A 17,114-nucleotide genomic window follows, 5' to 3' on the forward strand; every position below is an offset into this window, starting at 1 on the left:
AGAGAGAGAGAGAGAGAGAGAGAGAGAGAGAGAGAGAGAAACTTTCTTCCATGCTCATGCAGTTTTCTGAACTGGCAGACTTAATATTAAGATATGAATGCTATTCAGAGAAGTCTATACTGTCAATGTCATTTTTATCAAAATCCCACAAGATTTTAGGCAGTATGATTGTTTATTTTTGTTGTTGTTGTTGTTGTTTTAAACCAGATAAACTTTTCTAAAATGAATGTGGAATATTAAGATTCCCCAAAAAGCCCAGAGTCTTTTTTTAATTTTTATTTTTAATGTATTTGGTACAGGGTTTCACTACACAGCTGGAACTCATAATGAATCTCCTGTTTTCAGCCTCCCCAGTGCTGGGATTACAGGACTGTGCCACCATGCCCAGACTTGGTGACCTGTTCAGTGCACCCAGGGGTGGGGCTAGTTCAGCATGTGGTGCTAGGGATCAAACCCCAGTCCCTGTGCTTGCCTAAGCAGGCACTTAGTCCACAGAGCTATTGCACCGGCCCTAGAGTCTTGACAGAGATAATAAAGTTGAAGGATACAACTGCTTGATTTCAGAACTTTCCACAAAGCTATAGTTGACAAAACAGTGAGATATAGTATGTCTTGGATACAATGGTGTTTTCTTTTTATTTTTTCTGTTTTTTTTTTATTTTGCAGCTAGTAGGAGTTAGAAGAGTTAATGAATGTGTTCTTTTAATCATCTTGTGCCTCTCTGTCTTGATTTCACCTCAAGATCAGTTATGGATTGAATTGTGTCCTTAAATACACACTCAGAATGTAAAACACTTGTTTCACAGAATGAAACATTTATGGATATGAGGTCTTTGCAGATAGAAGTAGTTAAAATGAGGTCTCTCCAGCTGGGTAGAGGAGACTTATGCTCAGTAGATTGGTATAAGAGTTCAATAGGATTCACGATGTCACTGAACAGCAGAATACCATGTGTCAGAGGGGACAGTACTAAAGAGTTACATCTGCATCACAGGAATCCTACGTGTGCACCAGAAGTTAGGAAAAGGAGAAAAATGTCCCTCAAACACTATATCAACTTTGAATATCTAGAACAATAAACCCATTTTTCTTGCTGTAAGCCACCCAGTGTAGCTTCTCAGTTGCATTATCCTCTTTAACACCTGTGGTTACAGTGTTAAACTAGAGTAAGTTATTGCTCCTACTTTCGCATTCTGCCACAATTTGAACTTAGTATATGTCCACAACAGCCCATTGTAAGTGAGGAGTTGGTCCACAGTTTGGTGCTATTGGGAAGTGGTGGAACCCTTTAGAAGATGGAGGCTAGTGGGAGACCCTAGGTCACAGAAGGTATGAGACATTTTTTACGTGATTCCTTTGGTAGTTTGCTTTTTGGTAGTTTGCTTTCTCTAGAGAAGGTTCTTATGAAAAGTGCAGGCCTCAGCGCTCATCCTGCTTTCTTTCTGGCTTGCTCCCATACAAGTGCCTGTTGTGCAGTACTGCCATGTGCCACATTCTCCAGAGATCAAAACAAGGAGCTACCTGATCTTGTACTTTGGATCTCCAAAATGGTCAGCTAAATAGCTCTCCCCTAAGGTAGCAGTCTAAGTATTTCTTTGTAGTATGCAAAACTGAATGATATACATTCTTCCTACCATAGGAAGAGGGAGACTTGAGATCTGCCTATGAATGATTAGGGAGGACTTTAAAAACGTATTTTCTAGTAGATTCACATGGACATTCAGATTGTCATGTTACCATGAGCCTTAAAAACTATGTGACTAGAAAAAACTAATTGCAATACAACTCAGTCACATATATTCTGGAATCTTCCTCAGTAGGATGACTGGTGCTAATTGTAAATGTCCCTACTGGCAACCTGAATTCTTTCCTTAGCCCAGTGGTTTCTTCAGTGTGGTAATACATAAGAATCACAGGGGGGCCTTTAATACCTCTCAAGGTCCATATCATCACATTCAGAAACAAGTTAGGAGCCAGGCTTTGGTATTTTCAGTTTCCCAATTGATTTTGGTGTGATGCAAAGTTGAGAAAACACCATCTTGTTATTTTCCAAAGACCCTTTAAAAAAGATTTTATGTCTAATTTAGTTGTGTTCATTGCCCAGTTATTGCTGTAGAATTTGTAATGTTAAAATTTTTATAAGGGTTGGTCAGATAGCTCAGCAGACTAAAGCATCTGCTTAGGCAGACACAGGGACCAGGGTTTGATCCCCAGCATGCTGTGCCTGCTGTGCCCCCAGGGCACACTGAGGTGGCAACTGAGACTGCGCATAGTGACGTGCGCCTATAATCTCAGCACTTGGGAGGCTGAAAACAGGAGGATCACCAAGAGTCCGATCTGCGTAGTGACCTGTAGACCTTGTACTAAATACATTTAAAAAAGTAAAATAAAATTTTTATAAATATATAAAATATATTAGCAAAAATGAGTGAAATGTCAGAGGCATAAAAGAGGAGAAGAACTAAGGGTCATCACAGCATTTGGGTAGTAGAAGGCGTGTCAAAGTCAGAGTAGGGTATGTATCATTTATAATTTTTGTTTTAATACTCCTTTGTGCTCTCTTTAAAAAATAAAATGTACCTTCTCTATAAATGCTGGCTAAGAATATGTGAGTGTAAAGATTGAAGGAATTGATAAAATTTAAGACGATATCATGCTGATTTCCCATTATGATAAATATTCATGTAATTTACAATGTATTTTGCTTACAGAGATGTTCTGTAAATTGCAAAAAGGTGAAGTTGAATACCTCTCTTTACCAAATTTAATTCCAAGACGTATTATTGTTATTTATTCAGTAACCTATATGCTTATATCAGTTAAAGCCATTTATTGACCTTCTTAGATGCATAGAAACAACCTTATTTGAAAAATTGTTGGTCCATTTAGGCCCCCAAATTCAAATTTACTTATTTTTTCTTCAGAATTTTTTCAAATAATATTTCAGTATGACCCTCCCCAAAGCCCACTTCAATGAAAGTAGAAAATTCCAGTTTGGGGGCCAGGGAGATAACTCAGTAGAATAAGTGCTTGCCCGGCAAGCACAAGGGCCTGAGTTCAATTCCCGGTTCTGCCAAAACAAAAAAAAAGAAAAGAAAAGAAAATTTCAGTTTTAACAGTTTTATATCCATATGGCCTGTGTTGACAAGGTCATAAAAATGTAATCACTTTTATATATATGTATCTTGTATTTAAAAGTTATTATCAAAGAGGCGAAAGATTTACACAATCTTAAGAGAAACCAGTATTAAAGATATAAAGTTTTTAATAGCATTATAAAGTTAACAAAATTGAACAATTACTACAACTATACTATTATAAAGAAAGACAATGTAATTTCAGCAGAAAAAGACTTTTTTAGAGAAAGTACAACCATGAAAAGATTTATTGTAGAACAAATGAGAGAATATACTTCGTTAGGTGAGAAGTCCGTAATCACTCCTCCATCGTGCATACTTCAAGAAAAGTTTTTTTATCACAACCTTCTTCACAACATAATTTGATAATATCAGATATAGTTCTCTTCAGCTGGACAAGAAGGTCCTTCCATAATGGTGGCTGTCCTTCATACACTGAGTCCCTTGGTGCATTAGACATGAATTCTGACACCATATCAAAGGTTCCTGCATCTTTGTCAATGGAAGATCGTGCTGTTTCTGTTATGTTTTAAAAGAAAAAAAAAAGTAAAAAAGGTGGAAAATATTCATGTCAAAGAGAATCTGAAAAGTTATAAAATTTTGTGTACTCCAAAATACCACCTTGCCTCAAGATAGTTAAAACAGCAGAACCCACAAGTTTCTTAACACATAAACAATGTAGATGACTTAGAGCTGGTCAGCCTGAGGTGCTACAATATCACCGTCTATATGATTTCTTACCTATCTCCTCTGTGAACGCTTCCCATCACCATCTAAATATTTACCTTTGACTTTCTTTGACATTATTTTAATTGATAGCTTTTTATTTAAATAAGCCATGCCCTACAGCAGGAAATTTATAATCTCAGATTTCCCAATACAAAGATTCATATATTAATATATCTATCAGATCTATTTACATGCATATCCATAATCTATACCAGATATTAACTTTTGATATCTGTATTTTTCATTTTTCTTATTAAATTTATCAACATTTTTCAGGCTTTATGATCATTTTGATTTATTTACTTAAAAAAAGATGAAATTTAAACCAAAATGATAATATAGTATGCTCTTTAGTTTCCATTGGAAAATTTCTTGTATTCTTTCTTCATTTTCTAGTAAACTAAAGCTTTGGTCACACTGTTAAAGCAAACAATAACTTTGAAATCATGCTGCAGTTCCCATAAAATGGAAATATATTTACTATGAAAAATCACTTTACAGAGCGTTAAGTTATTGGTTTAATGTAGGATTTGCATATAACTTACAAAATGTGGTTCTGCATTATGAATACACAACCTGTGTCACTTAATAAAGAAAACTGATCAGTAACTTACCTTGGCTTTTTAACATTTAACATGCTAAATTGTTAGTTCTAAAATAGGAATACTCTGACTGAAAGAAGTTTAAAAACTCTTTTTGAACTGTGATGTCCTTGGTTCTTTAAGGTTCTTTAAGATTACACTTAAAAAAAAAAAATACCTTCAAAGACTTGAAAACATTAATCAGGTTTCAGCTATGATGGTCTGAAGTGCAAACTTCCCTGCACTTGGTCCCCTCCAGTGTTCTCTTTAGTCATCCAGACACCTTCCTTTCTTGTCCTTACCTTTCCTCAACTGAGCTACAACACCTAATTCAAAGACTTGAGGAGCAGTGCTCTTCCCTTAGGTTGCATTTAAAAAAGAAAGAGAAGTTCTCTATAGCATATATCACAAAGCAGCTTTTTGACAAGGAAGAGTCGTTCAATTTAGAACCCTCCTGTCACCTGTTTCGTGCCCTCAACAATGGACTCAGCACGCTGCTCCTTGCTCATTGGTGCACAAGCAAGCATGGTCACTCATCCACCACTGAGCTGCTTCCTTTCCTGTCCGGTGGAGATACCCCTGGGTTTCTGGAAACAGCTGGCCTGCTGTGTGATTGCCCCTGGTTTCTGCAGGAACCCAGGGGTGTGCTCTACCTATGGCAGGTCTTGGGGGCTGTGTCTCCTCTTTGACTTCTGCCTCGCATCTACTATGTTATTCTGCATTCTAGGAAGGAAGGGAACCAACCAAGTGCCTCTCTTGCCCCATTTTTACCTTCCTCTTGTGAGATTCCCAGCGAGATGCATTGTATACATGTGAATTACAAAGGAAAAGCTCAAATTTTATGCCCAAGCTACAGCAGAGAGTAGGAACTGGACCCTCAGGCAGTACAGTCCCCAGTGGGGTTGTGCCAACCTGCCTGAGTTCTCAGTGTTCACCCAGAGGCCCACAAATGAGAAGCATAGAAAGGCAGCATGAGAGGGCACTTACTTGTGAGTGACTCAGATTCTTCTGACTGGTCCATCTGGATTTTGGATATTATCTTTTCAGATCCCAAACAGTAGACAATAACGTAATCATCAAATTGATCACCACATATCTTAATCTTTTCATCATTCACCCATTGAGGGGAGCCTTCTCTGAGAAACTGACTCAGCATCAGCCAGACGATTGGCAGGTGGGACCAGAGCAGACCAAACATCCTGGACGTTGTCTTTGCTGCTCTGAGTATTTCAGCCTATTCTTTGCCTCTGTACCTCTAGGCTCAGGCTGCTTTCTGCCTGGGGCATCAGGCTTTTATTCTCCTAGAGCTATTAGTCTATAGCTCCACCCCTTTCCCTAGTACCAGCGAGGAATTTCCTCCCTCAGCTCTGGCACATTCGCTCTCCCTCCCCTCCCCATATCCTACCATACTTAGAGGGTCGTCTAATCTTGTTTTAATTTGAATTTTCTCTTTTTTATTTTCCTTTCACAATTATTTTTTATGTTTACTACAATGAGTTTTAATGTAGCTCAGATAAAGGCTTGTCTTGATCTTTATTGAAGATATTGTTAAAACAAATAAGACTGACTTCTAAGTTCATCAGCTATAGATTATCTCAGTTAACATGTGGTGTCAAGCTTTCTAATTTTCTTCCAAAATCCCACAAACTTGTTTGTATTTATTCAAAGCTTTAAAGGATCATAACTAGATTGATTTCTCTAATGTGTTACGTATTCATCATAGTGGCCTAATTTGTGTTTGCATTCTTCACAAAGCAATCCTGTGGACAGTACTAAAATAACATTATTTCGGGCTTGTATGATAGTTTTTAAAGTTTATAGCATACCTTCTCAGAGTGTGTGGGAGAGCTTCCGGCTACCCTGCGCCTCCGGGACCTACTGGTCCCAGCCCAGGTGCAGCGTGGGTGAGACCTTTCACCCCCTCGGGACGCCCTCTACCGCTCCGCAGCACCTCCCCTTACCCCGCCTGCCCAGTAGGAATTTCTGCCGCATTCCAGGAACCCCCAGACCCAGTCCTAGCCTAGGCCTGGTGAGTGTATGGGAGAGCTTCTGGCTACCCTGCGCCGGTGGGACCTACTGGTCCCAGCCCATGTGCAGCGTGGGTGATACCCTCTTTCACCCTCTTGGAATGCCCCCCATCACTCCATAGTACCCGCCCACACCCCTCGCACAGAGTAGGAATTTCTGTTGTGTTCCGGGAACCCCCAGATCCAGTCCTAGTCCAGGCCCGGTCAGTGTGTGGGAGAGCTGCCTCTCCCCCCTACTCCACCTTGTCCCCTCCAAACTCAGCTCAGGCCTGGCATACAGGCCTGGGGTGAAAACCTGCAGCTGCAATCCTCGCAGAGAGTGTAGGGTACAGAACCACCCAGCTAGTCCAGGAACAGAACATCTTGCCAGAGGGGCACAACAGGTTCACCCCCAAGGGCAGCAGCAGGAACGAGCTGAGCACAGCAGCCAGACCCAAGCCAGGCACAGCTGGATAAATCCAAACTTTGTAGAGCTGCACCTGAACTTCAGTAGGTCCTAAGGTTATAACAGCAACAAAGATCTACAACAAAGATCAGAAGACAGTGCTGCACAAAATGACAATGAGAAGGAGCAAAATGCAATCTCAGAACCCAAGCCCACCTATAACAAGTACAGAGGACACTAACACAGAACAAATTGGGAATCACACAGCTAAAAGCAATGAATCAGTAGCTTTTGAAATAAAGCATACCTTCTCATTCTCAAGTACAAACGAACTGGAATCTTAAGTTTACAGGGAACTTGAAATTTCCATAGTTAGGACTGTCTTTCAGAGATCCTGCAAGTATAAAAAAATGTATGAGCTCTACAGGGTTGACTCCTGAGTCTTAAAGAGCACCTACTAGAGGTCTTACAGTGATGGAAAATTGGACTCTATGTCTTCCTATCTACATTTTCTTTGGATTCATGAGTGACAGGTGAATTGTTAGCAGTTACCTAAATTCTTTAATTTGAAATACAATTATCATTTCAAGGACTGTAGAACATACATACACACATACATGATCACATGCCAGCACACAAAAAGACAATAAAAATAGTACAATCCCACAATCACAAGACTAATAGTTTGGTGACAAATGTTTATGCACAAAATATTTCTATATCTGATGATTTACTATGTACTATGTGTGTTGTAACTTGTGAACATGAACTTATATTGCTTAAGTTTTAAGATGTCAAAAATTAGGGGGTCAATGTATTTATTAGATAACTCACAATACATATATGTTTTAAATACAAATAGGACACATGTTTATGAACTTCATTGGTTAAGCTTGAAAACCTGCTACAATCAAATCTCTTCCATTCAAGTAAGCCTGAGGGATTGATGAAAATTATGATAACTTTCAAATTAATAAATCCTCATAGTTCCCAATTAAAAAATATGATGTAGGTCCCTGCCAATAGGAAGATGGCCCATTCATCATTTATCCTACTCAATAAATGGGCCACTGAATTGAACAGATATTTCTTAAAAGTATAAATAGCACGTAAGTGTATGAAAGGGAAGAAACAACTAGGATGAGGGAAAGGAGAAAAAGGAAAGGGAAGAAATATGTATGTATATACATAGGATAGCTTGAATAGTTGTATTTCTGTTTTCTGCTGGTCTATTGAAAAGAACAGTTAATGCTTAAGATTTTTTCTCTTTCAATTTTGTATAACTTTGACCAATTTTACATGCTTATATCTGGTAATCTGAACAATTCGAACATACCAATATACAATATAACAATCATTGTTGAATTCCTATCATTTTGTTTAGTGAAATTCTGTAGTTTCTTTTTCTTCTTTTTATTATTTTTTTGTACTCTTTAAAAAATAAAAAAAGGGGCTGGAGAGATGGCTCAGTGGTCTAAAGCACCTACTTGAAACAAGCTTGTCAAAGCACAGGGACTGCGGTTCGATCCCCCAGCACCACATGCCAGCCAGCCCCGCCCCCTCGTGGGCTGAGCTGGCCACACACACACACAATAAATAAATGTAATAAATAAATAATTTAAAAAATAAAAAATAAATAAAAATAAAAAAATAAAAAATAAAAAAAGTTTCAGTTATCTCATTAATTGGTTTCATTTCAATGACATTCTGTAGGAGTTAAATTACTTGTTTAAAAAAAAGGAACTCATTCGACTGGCTAAAATGTTTTTTACCTATTACCCTGACCCACAGCAGAGTTGCCTCCAAAGAGAAGACAAACCCAACCTTTGAGAAATGCTGTGTCAAAGGTTCTTTCCAGGGCAAACTAGCTTGAAAGCACACCTTGTCTGGAAATTAAACTTCCAATAAAGCATATGTTCAAGGTCAGATAACACCATCTCTTAATAGGTATGAAAACCTGAAAGTTCTTCTAACAGGGGAAGACTTCACCCCTATGAATGAGGAGATCAGATTTATTTTAAAACCTTGACTTTAGCAGCTCCTCAGGACCAGTTGCAAGCAATTGGACATTAACTTATTTAGACCTTAAAATGTCCTCCCCAGTCCACAATTTGGGAACTCTAGCCGCCACTGCAAAATCTTGGGTTCACCTGCACCTGTGCATCCAAAGCCAGCCAAACTCTGTGTCTCCTGGCCCCCAGCGAGCACCTGTCTCCTCCCAGAACCATCTAGTAGAGGTTTCTTCCCCATGCCACAGAGGCTGCAGCAAGATTCCCATTGTACATCAGGTAGTCCTGCCTGAGCTCTGAGGCTCCAGGAATGCAGCTGCAAGGCTCCCTGATACCAGCACTTCCCAGTCATGATCTAGAGGATGGGAGGTCTCCTCTGCACCCCACAATTATGGGACAGCGGAAACTGCCTTAAAGTTCTGATTTCATCTATCCTGGTATAATAGGAACTGGGAAGTCCTGCTGGACATCACAGTTCTAGGAATGTGGTCATCATTAGCCCCAGCCCCTGCCAATTCCTGTGCTTGACTGGTGGAAACTAGGGAACATGTAATCATCTCATAGCCATAGGGCTGTAGCTGCTAGCGAGATTTTCCTTTAAATACTTTATGTTTATGAGTATATGTTTGATATATATAATGATTAAATTCATTGTTCAGTGTTGGTACATATGCATAACTTACTCAAAGTTGTTCCTGGGGACTAGAGGAAGAGTCTACATGTGTTCATCACCACTAAGACTGTATCAATGAAAGAAATTTTGTCTCACCAAACTCCCTAGGAAGACTGTTATGGTTTGTGTCTCAATGTTTCCCCAAAGCCTCGTGCAGTGGACTTTTCAGAGGTGGCTAAGTCTAGAGTTTGTGATTGATTCATGGTCCAATGCTGAGATTATGAGTGTGAGTGCTACACTCACCCTAGGGCGAGTAACCTGCGTACAATATATGGGAGAGAAAGAAGCTTGTCCCTATCCTCTCTTGTTGCTTTGCTGTCTGCTGCTACCATGAACACTTGCCCCTCCATTATGTGCCACCCTGCATTGAACCCAGACTGAATTATAGACTGAAACATCTATAAACTATGAGCTACATAAACCCTTCCTCCTATAACTTTGGGTGTTAGATATTTTCTCTCAGCAATGATAGAAAAGTAACTAAGACGGAGACCTAGGGACAACATATAACAAAATCCACAAGCCTTAGCATCTGTGCTCAATCCATGGGGCCTAGTGAAGTTCTGCCCCATGTCTTATACCTCAGGGGGTTTGGGTTCCTGTGCTACAGCCCCAAGATTACCTGCACTGCTCCAGATGACTTAGGGAACATTTCCATAGTCCACAGACTTAAGACCACAGACACTAGTGCCCAAAGCTCTGAAACCATTTATGGTTGTCCTCTGAGACATAGACAAGGTATTTTCTAGGTACCATAGCTAGCCATGCAACAATATCTCACATGATCTAGGGAAGAACCCCTCAGTGTTCCAAAGCCTTGCATCTAGTTCACTGGTGTCACAATAGTGGCACTACCTTTGGTCACCCAGCCATATTTGAAATAGACCCTATCTGAACCTGTGGTGTTGGAACCTTTTGCTGGTGCAACACTTTCAAGCATGTCCTACATTCCTCCTGAGACCTGTGAAGGTCATCTTCATATCCTGTGACTCAGGAACTGTGGATGCTTGCAATATGACCCTTAGATTCATCTGTGCTTACCCTGAAAGTCTTGAAAACCATCTTCTCCATATTCTGTACCACTGAGACTGGCAGTGACCATCACAAGCCCCAAAGAAATTAGGATTGTCACCTAAAACAGTACATCCTTAGAAGCCTATACCACTCTACAGGTGTACAACTGCCTTCATGAATTGCTACAGTGTAGACTATAAAATTAGGAAATCATAGACTTTGCTATTGAACTACTCTACAGCCAAGCCTAATGCATTTATCCAAATGACAACTCACATTTCACCTAAGCAAATTTTTTTTCCTATTCTCTGCCTCTGTGTTCCTCTTGAGTTAAGCTCCAGGGCTTTCTACCATGCCATTTTTTCCTTGGAACCAGTCAACCATGAACTGAACCCTCTGAAATGGCCAGTTAAAGTCTACTTCTGTTCATTAAGTTGTGTCACATATTTTGTCCCAGTGAGGAAGGCTGATTAATATAGAAAATGAATATTGAAGGTGGGTATGAGCTGTAAATATACCTACCCATGTGGTTCAAAAACTTTGATTTTTAGGAAGAGTTTTGAAAAGTAAAGAATTGGGCTGGAAAAATTCTAGAGTACTCTAAGCAAAGTCTGATGGACAAATCTTCTGTGAGCTTGGATGACCAGAATGCTGACAGGAATACAAAAACTAAAGGTCAGACTTACATGATTTTAGATAAGAATAAAGACTCTATTAGGAATGGACTAGAGATCAGTTGTGTTGCATTCTGGTAAAGACCTTATCTACATTTGGTCATGACCTGAGACTTTGCAGGAGGCTGACTTTAGAGGTGATAGGCCAATTAATCTGATGAAGGAATTTTTTTTTTTTTTTTTTGGCGGAACCGGGGTTTGAACTCAGGTCCGTGCGCTTGCCAGGGAAGCGCTTATTCCACTGAGCCATCTCCCCGGCCCCTGATGAAGGAAATTTTAAGGCAGCTCACTGTTCAAGTTGTGCTGTGGATACTTCTGAATGTTTTTTGCTAGAGCTTCAGTGAGACTCAAGAACCAAGAGCAGAGTCAAAATACATTAAAAAAAAAAAAAAAAAAAAAACTTTAGAGAGGCACCTGTGTAAATGTGGGGCTCATCAGAGTGTAATTGCTGAGAGGATTAGCGCCATTATAAAGGAGCGAAGTACTTCCTACCAAGTCAGTAGAAAAGAAGGCTTAAGAATATCTCAGGAAGTGGTCAGATCAGACCCCACCTATCATAAGCTCAGAGATATCAAAGGGCAAATTTTTTTGAAGGATTTTTGAGGAGAATACCTCAGGATGCTGTACTCTCTTGAGGACATTTAGGAAGGTGTATGCTAAGTACAGCCATCCAAACACTCAGAATTTACTGCAGGCATAGTTATAAGGAGTCCAGTGACTGTGCAAGTTGGCAGCAAGTCTTGGCATTATTCACTTAATGTCAACTTTGTAGGCAGGCAGAATGTAATAGTTATGGGGTCATGGAAGCTTCCACATGGGTTTTTGGAGAAGGCTCATAGGTCAGGAAATGTGGTATGACAGGATTACAGTCTCTGGTGGGAGCCCCTGTGAAGGTAATGCTTGAAGGTGTGAGACCATGCAGAAATGGAAACCATATGAAGTTGCAAATGCCAAGAAAATGAAATTCATGCTAAGAAAAGCGCATAGGCAGTGAACAGACATAACTCAAGAGAGAGGCCATATGAACTGCAACTGACAATTCCGCAGGGGCAGGGCTACCCATGCCGTTAGAATTCACAGTTTACCACCACATGCCCTGTGTGCTAGACAAGGAGCTAGCTACCATATTTAATGTTTTCCCTACTGGGCCTTGAACTTGCTTTAATCCAATTCCTTTCTATTTCCTTAGTCTTGCTTTTTTGAGTGAGAATGTTTACCCTGTATATTGAAAATATTTTTCTTTTTTTTTCTTTTTAACAGTGGTCTGTAGCTAAGAGATTGCCTTGAGTTTCAGAGGCACAGGCACAATAAGAAATACTCCATGTTCTAATTTATATGTGAAACCTAAACGAGCTGAACTCAGAGCTAAAAATAGAATGATATTACTGATGACTATAGGTGGTAGTTGAGGAGAGAGAAAAGTGGGAAGCTGTTGACCAAAGGGCATAAGGTTTCTGATAGAAGAAAACAATATTTTGAGATCTGTGGCACAACAGGGTGACTAAACAACAATAATGTTCTCAAAATAACTAGGTATACTTCACATTGAGTCACCATAAAAAATGACAGATAAGCAAGACACATTGATTTGTTTGACATTGTAAGTCTGTATATTGTGTGTGTGTGTGTGTGTGTATTTGTGCTGCATAACTATTAGTGAATTAAAATAGTATTGCTAAAAGTAAAAAATCCTAATAAAATATCACTTCACATCTATTAGGATGACTATTGCCCAAAATTAAAAATAATGAACATTGTCAAGATACAAAAACAATAAAAACTTTGTTCACTTTTGGTGAGAATGTATGATGGTATGGCCTTTGTAGAGGACAAAGGTGATATTTTTCAAAATATTTAAAAATACAGTGGTCATCTGAGGCAGCAATTCTATTTCTAATATTTATCCAAATGAATTGAAAGTAGAGTCAAAATTTCGTAGAATGTACATCACAAACCCTGAACCCACATAAATTATAGGCTTATATATAGTAATATATAATAATGATATATATAGGTATATGATAATGTATCAGTATTCCTAAGTCAATGCAAATGTACCACCATAATGCAAGATGTAAAGAGTACAAAAAATAGTTTCTGTAGGGAAGTGAGAGTATAGAAGGAAACTTTCTGTACTTGCCACTTTATTTTTCTATGAACCCAAACCTACATTTTTATAAAAAAAATTATTAAAAATAAGCATTTTTCTGTCCAAACAGAAGAAACAAAAGTACATTTTTAGAGAGAAAATAAATTTGTTCATGCATATGGCTTATAAGTCCTGGGACTGTTCCTACCATGTCTACTGGATTCTAGAGTTATTTTATTTCCCACAGTATCCCTTGGATTCAGTAGAGTTAATCTGATCATGAAGAATATTAGATAAACATGAATGTCTTTCAAAGTATCATAGATACAAGAAAGAGAACATGAGTACATTTTTAGGTTAACTCCTAATCTCCTTAGTTAGATCTTTATTCCTTGACTACCTCAACCCTGAAGGCCACGAGTCACAAATCTTGGTGGGAACAGTGCCCATGTGACACAGTTCTGGCCAATATAACATAAGCAAAACTGTAGAGGTTTCTGACAAATCTTCAAAATTCTAAAGCAACTACTAAGCCTTATTGTTCCTTTCCTGCCTGAAACAGAGACTGATTAAGGGAGGTGAAGCAGGCATCTTGAGGCCATGAGCTGGGGAACATCAGGAAAGAGGCTTCTGTGCTGCTCACGGCTGATAGGGAAGATGGCAGGAGCCTTGGCATCATTCAGAGGATAGCCATTGCTAGATGATTATTCCCTATGCATGTTTAGCTCAGGTTTAGGATTTTCTGTTTGCTAAAGAAAACACAATTTTGACTGATAGAGATGTATATACAGTGATTTTTTTAAAAATACAAGAAGTGCACTAAGCTACAATGATCAGTTTCTCATGGCATTTAGATAGATTTTGATATACAGCATCATCTAAAGATGCTGATTATTTGAGTGTTTATAGTAGATGATTAGCCACAAATTATCTTTTACCACTTTAAAAATGGTCATATCATCAGAAGCAAAAATATAGACTCTGGTTCCAGAGCCTAAATCCATGGCTTTCAGGGGTGGGAGGGGGTGGCACATGGGCCAGGGTAGGCCTGAAGATTAGCCTGGACCTGGCAGTGCCCCTTTTTGGTCTCTGGGCTTTAAGCTTTCTGTGCATTCTCCTCATTTTTGTGGGTTGTAAACTTTATTTTTAGATAGCATCCTTCCCGGCATTGTACAAGATAACTTATGATGTCTTAGAAAACCTTCATATAGTTTTTTATGAAGCTGTGTGAAGTGGCTTTGGTGAAAATTTAATGACTCCTAGAGGTCTTATTATGATTAGTTTTATAAGGAATTTGAAATATGGAAATTTCTGTCTTAATTCCTTTAAATTCTGATTATAACTTGCATGCTAATATATATTTGTAGGTAATTTGAAGGAACTGGCCAACTGCTGAGATGATAACTATATTAATTACTTTTCTTATAAGTTTTAATACAATTTCCTAATTATCTTGATTTTTAAAAATGGGTTGTAAATTCTCAAATATTAAAGTCTTCCTTCTGCCTAATGTAATTCTTCTCTAATATATGGCACTGAATTGCTTTTTCTCTTCTATATATGCTTATTAGCCTTTTCTTTAAGAATCAGTTACTATATTTATTTTTCAGAAGCTAGACCTGAAAGTAGAGCCTGCATCTGAAAACACTCAAGTTTGTATGTTCTGAACTAAATTAAATTAACTTATATCCATTCTGCTTGTTTGTAATGAATAGTTCAATTAAGACACAAAAGTTTTGGGGGCCAGGGAGATAGCTCAGTGGTCTAAGTACCTGTCTGGCAAGCACAAGGACCATGGTTCTATCCCTAGAAACTCATGTCATACCAGCCCCATGCTGGGCCGACCACTGAAACTAAGCATGGTGGCGAGCGCCTGTAATCCCAGCATTGGGGAGGCTCAGAAAGGAGGACCATTGTGTTGCATAGTGGGAGACCCTGTACCAAATAAGTAAGTAAATAAATAAATATTTTTTTAAAGAAAGACACAACATTTTTAAAAATTCTGTCAAGAAAGACCAAATTCAGTGGCTTTATACATATCAAGTCTAATTGTTAAGAGCTGTGAGAGTCTTTTGGTCCACTGTATATAACTAGTGCAAGGCATTGTATTAGATTGTGTTATTTTGGGTGGTTAAAGTAATATTTATGGTAATTTTAAATTAACAATAACAATAATGTAATAAGATTAATAGAAATGATAGGCTGAGTGGTGATGTGTGCTTATAATTCCAGCTCTTGGAAGGCTGTAAACAGGTGGATCACTACAAGTCTGATCTAGTAGACCCTGAACACCCCATAGACCTTCCCTAAAATACCAAAAAAAAAAAAAAATCACACAAGACTTTTGCATAAAAGTATTATTAAACAGAAACTACAATAATGCAAAGAGATTTTTACATGAAATGAAAAATACAACTATGAACATTGGTATCCCATATTCTAATCAAGAAGGCTGGAAGAAAGCATCAGAGAAATATCATCATGAATACACATGAATATTTCACAAGCTACACACCATTAAATTCATCTCAGCATGTTTTAGCAACAGATCTTCTGGTACAACCAATTTGGCAACATTTGTCGCTCATTGCCATTTCAAGCTGTCTCCATTTTGGTGAATGAACTTTCAAGTCTAAGACATTAGACAGTCCTGAATGGCCGTTGTCTTCTGCTTCATCTTGTCTATTATGAATAATTTTCTTAAGCTCTTGAACTCCAACATTTGAATTCTTTACTACAGGTACGTATTGTTGTAGCTGTGGTAATGATGGCTGTCCCTCCGACAGTGTTGCCTTCAACTCTTGTTGCACATTAGGAATGAATTCCAGTGTATTTAGGGAGTCTGCATCCTTGTTGGTCAAAGATGGTACGATTTCTGTTAAGTTAAAAATGGGGAGGAAAGAAAAATGTTTATGTCAAGGAGCATCAGGAAAACTACCAATGTTTGCATAGTCAAAAAAGAGCATTCACACAATGAAATTAAACATTGAAACAGAATCAGCAAGTGTCCTAATATCTAAATAACTTAGCTTGATTATAATTGGTCACCATAAAGTATTAGAATCTTTTCAAAGTTCTGTTTTATTCTGTTTAGTAACACATCATGTCTCTTTATCATCTCTTTTTTTATCATAATACTTATTTATTTGTTGACTGATCACTTATCTTCTGACATCATTTTGGTCATTCTAAACTCTTTATCTACAAGTGGATTTCTTTTTATCTGAGGAATTTTCTTCATGACTAAGAAAGTGCTGTGTTCTAATAACAATTATTTCAGAAAATTTTAGGGGCTTGGGATATAGCTCAGGGGCACAAGCACCTGCCTGGCAAGTAAGGTCCTGAGTTTGATTCCTGGTGCAAAACCCATTTTTTAAAAATTAGTTTAAGCTATCAAATGTTCCTTGATGGCAAGTTGACTGGCTTCAGAGTAAAATTGAAAAAGCCGAATTCCCAGTAGCTCTGATAGATCAGCAGGGGCTACAAGTCACTTAACATCCCTTACACAACTAGAAATTTCTTTCCCCAACAGTATCTATTCCAAGATAAAAGTATTTTATTTTAAAGAGAGAAATGGATTGAAAGAACACTAACTCAAGCTCACGGACTTCCAGAAGAAATGAGATTTTTCTGTGGTGTGTGTATATTACTAGTGTACTCTGTGTGGTGTGTGTTCCAGAGCTATGCTGGTAAATAGCAAGGTTGAAAACTGGGTTTGGGGGGCTGGAGAGATGGCTCAGTGGTCTAAAGCACCTACTTAGAACAAGCTTAGCAAAAGCATCAGGGACCGCGGTTC

At 38.4% G+C, this 17,114-nt stretch overlaps 2 protein-coding genes across 2 annotated transcripts in view; both read right to left on the reverse strand.

The window, feature by feature from the left end:
* Positions 1-3,435: 3,435 nt before the first annotated feature.
* LOC111818319 (early placenta insulin-like peptide) lies at positions 3,436-5,645 on the reverse strand. Its single transcript, XM_023721938.1, has 2 exons — positions 5,435-5,645; positions 3,436-3,656 (listed from the first exon to the last, which is right to left on the reverse strand). The coding sequence occupies exons 1-2, from the start codon at positions 5,643-5,645 to the stop codon at positions 3,436-3,438; spliced, it is 432 nt and encodes a 143-aa protein (XP_023577706.1).
* Positions 5,646-15,835: 10,190 nt separating this feature from the next.
* Positions 15,836-17,114, reverse strand: part of Rln2 (relaxin 2) — a 4,480-nt gene continuing 3,201 nt past the window's right edge. The window contains exon 2 of the mRNA XM_004637191.2: positions 15,836-16,193. Coding sequence (XP_004637248.1) covers positions 15,847-16,193 — 347 coding nt within the window. The 3' untranslated portion in view covers positions 15,836-15,846. The remainder of the gene's footprint in view (positions 16,194-17,114) is intronic.

Source organism: Octodon degus, unplaced genomic scaffold, assembly GCF_000260255.1.
Source record: "Octodon degus isolate 3935 unplaced genomic scaffold, OctDeg1.0 scaffold00087, whole genome shotgun sequence".
NCBI lineage: Eukaryota > Metazoa > Chordata > Mammalia > Rodentia > Octodontidae > Octodon > Octodon degus.

Excerpts from the sequence above, each read along its gene's own strand:
- LOC111818319 (XM_023721938.1), bottom strand. The coding sequence starts at position 5,645 with ATGTTTGGTCTGCTCTGGTCCCACCTGCCAATCGTCTGGCTGATGCTG. Across the intron at positions 3,657-5,434 it reads AGAATCTGAGTCACTCACAA|AAACAGCACGATCTTCCATT; the intron begins GTAAGTGCCCTC and ends AAAACATAACAG.